Here is a 3,797-nt window from a genome sequence, read left to right on the forward strand (position 1 = left end):
TAGACCATAGTATGTCTCAACTATAGGCTGATGAGTCTCAACAACACGAGCAATGCCTACAAACACAAACCAAAATGTTGGTGGTGTCCACTCCAAACAAAAAACAGGGAAATGTAGACACACAGAGAGTCTCAGGCCTGTTTTTTCACCTTCCAGTAGCAGTGTCAGAGTATCTGCAAACACCAGCAGTGCTCTCTTCTCACCCAGGTCTCCTCCTGTAGCTAAAAGCAGGTTCTCCTCAGCTTTGGAGCCGAGCTGCGGGAGCAAGTGTAAAAAAATACAGACAGAAAAACACTGTGACGGAACGTTTCTTGGTTTGGATAAAGTTATTTTATAAATATAAAGATCAGTGATTCCCTCTGCTTTTTAAAAATGTTTTAATGTTTCTGGTTTGGTCATCCTGGGAAGATGCAGGGGGTATGGGGGATATAGTGGGGAGTGAGTGAGATTATATTGAAATTATTTCATATGTTGATCTTGTGATTTATAAACTGTAAAATTTTCTATAAGGATTTTTTAAAATACTGTAACATAACTGTGACTATGCCTGATTAAAAGGACAAAGATGAGTGAATTTGTGCTTCACGTAACCATAATATGACAGTATACAACATCAGGGTGACTCTACTGACCTGACTACAGAGATATTGACCAAAGCGGGCAAGGCCCTGCTGGTGGAGACCCAGCAGAGGGAAGATCTTGAAAAACCGTTCCACCTGCGCCAGGTTGACCGCAGCTACAGCTTCATCTAGCTTCTCAGCGACTATGACCTTCAGTTTCTGCTCAGCCTCCTGCAGCAGGACCAGACTGGCATCCACAGCGCTGCCTGTGCAGACATGACACATCAGCAAAAAATAACAATCATACAAAGACACAAAAAGCCAAACAGGAAGGCAGTACTTCTTCACTGCAGTGTAAGAGTGTATACTGAGCAATGCATTGTGACAGAGAGGTCGGGCTCTCATACTTTCTTCTCCCTGCCTGCTCAGCTCAATAACTGACTGGTCCAGAGAAAGGTATCGATGGATGTGGACAGCAGCCTGTTCATAATCTTCATTACGCAGAGCTGTCTGCACACCGTCTGTGCAGAACTTCAGATCCAGGATATCATCAGCACGCTGGATGACGTTGTATAGCCGAGTCTATAAAAATTAAAAGGACATGATGACGTCTGATCTAATACATCATTTATTTATCAATGCTACCTTTATTTTTGACCTGTGTCAGAAAGGCACTGATCACCTGTAAACCTCGTTATTTGACACTGTGTTGCTGCAATGCCACTGAACACCATATTTCATACACATTAGTTATGGAGCTGGTTATTACTGCTGCGCTATCTGACTGCCACAACTGCTCCAACTGTCATGACCACATATGATATAGTTTCACAGACAGGGCAGGAAGGGCAAAGAGGAGCAGAGGGAGAAGAGGAGAGATACTGCTTGAGTTTGTTTTGACTCTCACTTCACCATTAATGGTCAAAAATTAGAGGGAGAAGTTAGTTAATGTAGCTTAATTTGTATACATACCCACAACGCAAAAAAACGTTAGTGAAGCTGTGTTCAAGTAGTTTTACTTTATTACACCGCTGACAGTGTAAAACGTGTCATACAGACTTAATGAGTATGTGGCCCTACCTTTGCCACGTCGAGCTGTCGGACTTTGCGGCTGACGTTTTCAGCAAGGCTGCAGGTAAACGTGATCATACCTGACAGCTGACTGGCATCTCCTCCAACCAACTGTAGGTCGGGCCTATAGAGTAAAGAGACCACACATCACTGATTATTAAGATCATAGACTGTGATTGTTTAACTAAAATAAGAGCAGTTTTTTAAAAGCTTCACTAATCTGTGGAAACTGTACCCCATCCTCTGCAGTGCCAGCATCTTTGTGTGAATGCTCCCCTCCTGTCCCACCAGCCTGTCCAGCTCAGCTTCCACTTCTTTCTGTATCAAAACAGAGAACAAAACATGCAATGAACAACTAAAATATTAATTGTATTTTTTGTTTCTGTATCTTACAGACAGCCTCCCGTGGGCCCACCACCTGCAGGAGGATCCGTAAGGGGCCAGTGCACAGTGGATTGGGCAGCAGTCGAAGGCAGGGGCCCCGACGACCTGATCTCTGGACACGGAGACTAGCCCTGGGGACATGGAATGTCACCTCGCTGGTGGGGAATTGCCCGCGGTGAGAGGCGGCGGGCTGGTGTGGGCTTGCTCATTGCTCCCCAGCTTAGCCGCCATGTGTTGGAGTTTACCCCGGTGAACGAGAGGGTCGTTTCCCTGCACATTCGGGTTGGGGATAGGTCTCTCACTGCCGTTTGTGCCTACGGGCCGAATGGCAGTGTAGAGTACCCGGCCTTCTTGGAGTCCCTGGAAGGGGTGCTGGAAAATGCCCCAACTGGGGACTCCGTTGTTCTACTGGGGGACTTCAGCGCTCACGTGGGCAGCGACAGTGATACCTGGAGGGGTGTGATTGGGAGGAACGGCCCACCAGGAGGAGGCCCCAGGGAAGGCCCAGGACACGCTGGAGGGACTATGTCTCTCGGCTGGCCTGGGAACGCCGCGGCATTCCCCCGGAGGAGCTGGAGTAAGTGTCTGGAGAGAGGGAAGTCTGGGCATCTTTGCTTAGACTGCTGCCCCCGCGACCCGGATCCGGATAAGCGGAGCAAAATGGATGGATCTTACAGACAGACACAATACTTTGATATTCAAAGCAATATTATTTAAAATAACACAAAAAATGAAAATGACATGGGTGAAATTATTGGGACCCTTAACCCAATATTTTGTAGCACATCCTTTTGAGACTGTCAGTGCAATCAAGCACTTTTTGTAGGTCTTAATGAGACTTTTACACTCCATAGGTGGGCTTCACTCTTCTTTGACAAACTACTCCAGTTCTCTCAGATTTGATGGGTACCATGCCTCAAAGAGTCAGAGCTGTTTTGGTGTCACGAGGGGGACCTATATCATATTAGGCAGGTGGTTTTAATGTTGTGGCTGATCAACATGTTCAGCTGGACTAATATCATAACTCATAGCAGGCCAATTCAAAACAGTGCAATGTTTGTTTGTTTTAAATCATCCACTCTTGGTGCTTTTAGATGTATGTTGTGGGTTATTAACCTGTTGGAGAATCCATGACATGCCTTGATAATAAGACCTTGATGTTCTATTGATTTCATTGTGTCCTGCACAGATTCAACACCTTGGGCCACACACAACAACATAACCCCGGAACATAACTGAGCCTCAGTGTTTCACTGTGAGGATGGTGTTCCTTTCTTTTTTTAAAGCTCAAATTCTGAGCTGATGTGACTTAAGAAAAGACTAGTTTTGATTCATCTGCCAAAAAGAACATTCTCATAGGCTTACAAACCCTTTATTTTATCTCTACAGCCCTGCTCAGGATCAAGATCAAACATTTTTATTGTCAATTCACTATATGTGGACAGGACATACAGAAAAACCAAAATACGGATGGTCTGACGATGATGACACAAGTAACAGAAGTAAGTCGGATTCAGTTGGTAAAAATGGTTGGTGGTCAAGCTGTTTCAACACAAACGACAAACTAATTCCTGGCACCAATGTTTGGCTAGCTCCAGGCCAGCACCCTCAACTGATAAGTGACAGGTGTTTTGAACAATGATAACTTGCTGCTATGCACTGTCTTCGACTATGTCAAAAAATAATATTGAAAAAGGCCCAGACTAACTACAAAAACAACTCATTAGCTGTGTTATTTATATTACTTTTAGTAATAACGTAAGTGGATTTAATTTATTAAAG

At 44.6% G+C, this 3,797-nt stretch overlaps 1 protein-coding gene across 1 annotated transcript in view; it reads right to left on the reverse strand.

Moving 5' to 3' along the window:
- The window catches only part of cog4 (component of oligomeric golgi complex 4), a 9,541-nt gene that overhangs the window by 5,267 nt on the left and 477 nt on the right, over positions 1-3,797 (reverse strand). Inside the window, 6 exon segments of the mRNA XM_020608208.1 lie at positions 1-56; positions 150-255; positions 633-826; positions 968-1,142; positions 1,641-1,755; positions 1,867-1,949. The exon segment at positions 1-56 is cut by the window's left edge and continues 15 nt beyond it. Of these exon segments, the coding sequence (XP_020463864.1) occupies positions 1-56; positions 150-255; positions 633-826; positions 968-1,142; positions 1,641-1,755; positions 1,867-1,949 (729 nt within the window).

Source organism: Monopterus albus, unplaced genomic scaffold (genome assembly GCF_001952655.1).
Source record: "Monopterus albus unplaced genomic scaffold, M_albus_1.0 scaffold4.1, whole genome shotgun sequence".
NCBI lineage: Eukaryota > Metazoa > Chordata > Actinopteri > Synbranchiformes > Synbranchidae > Monopterus > Monopterus albus.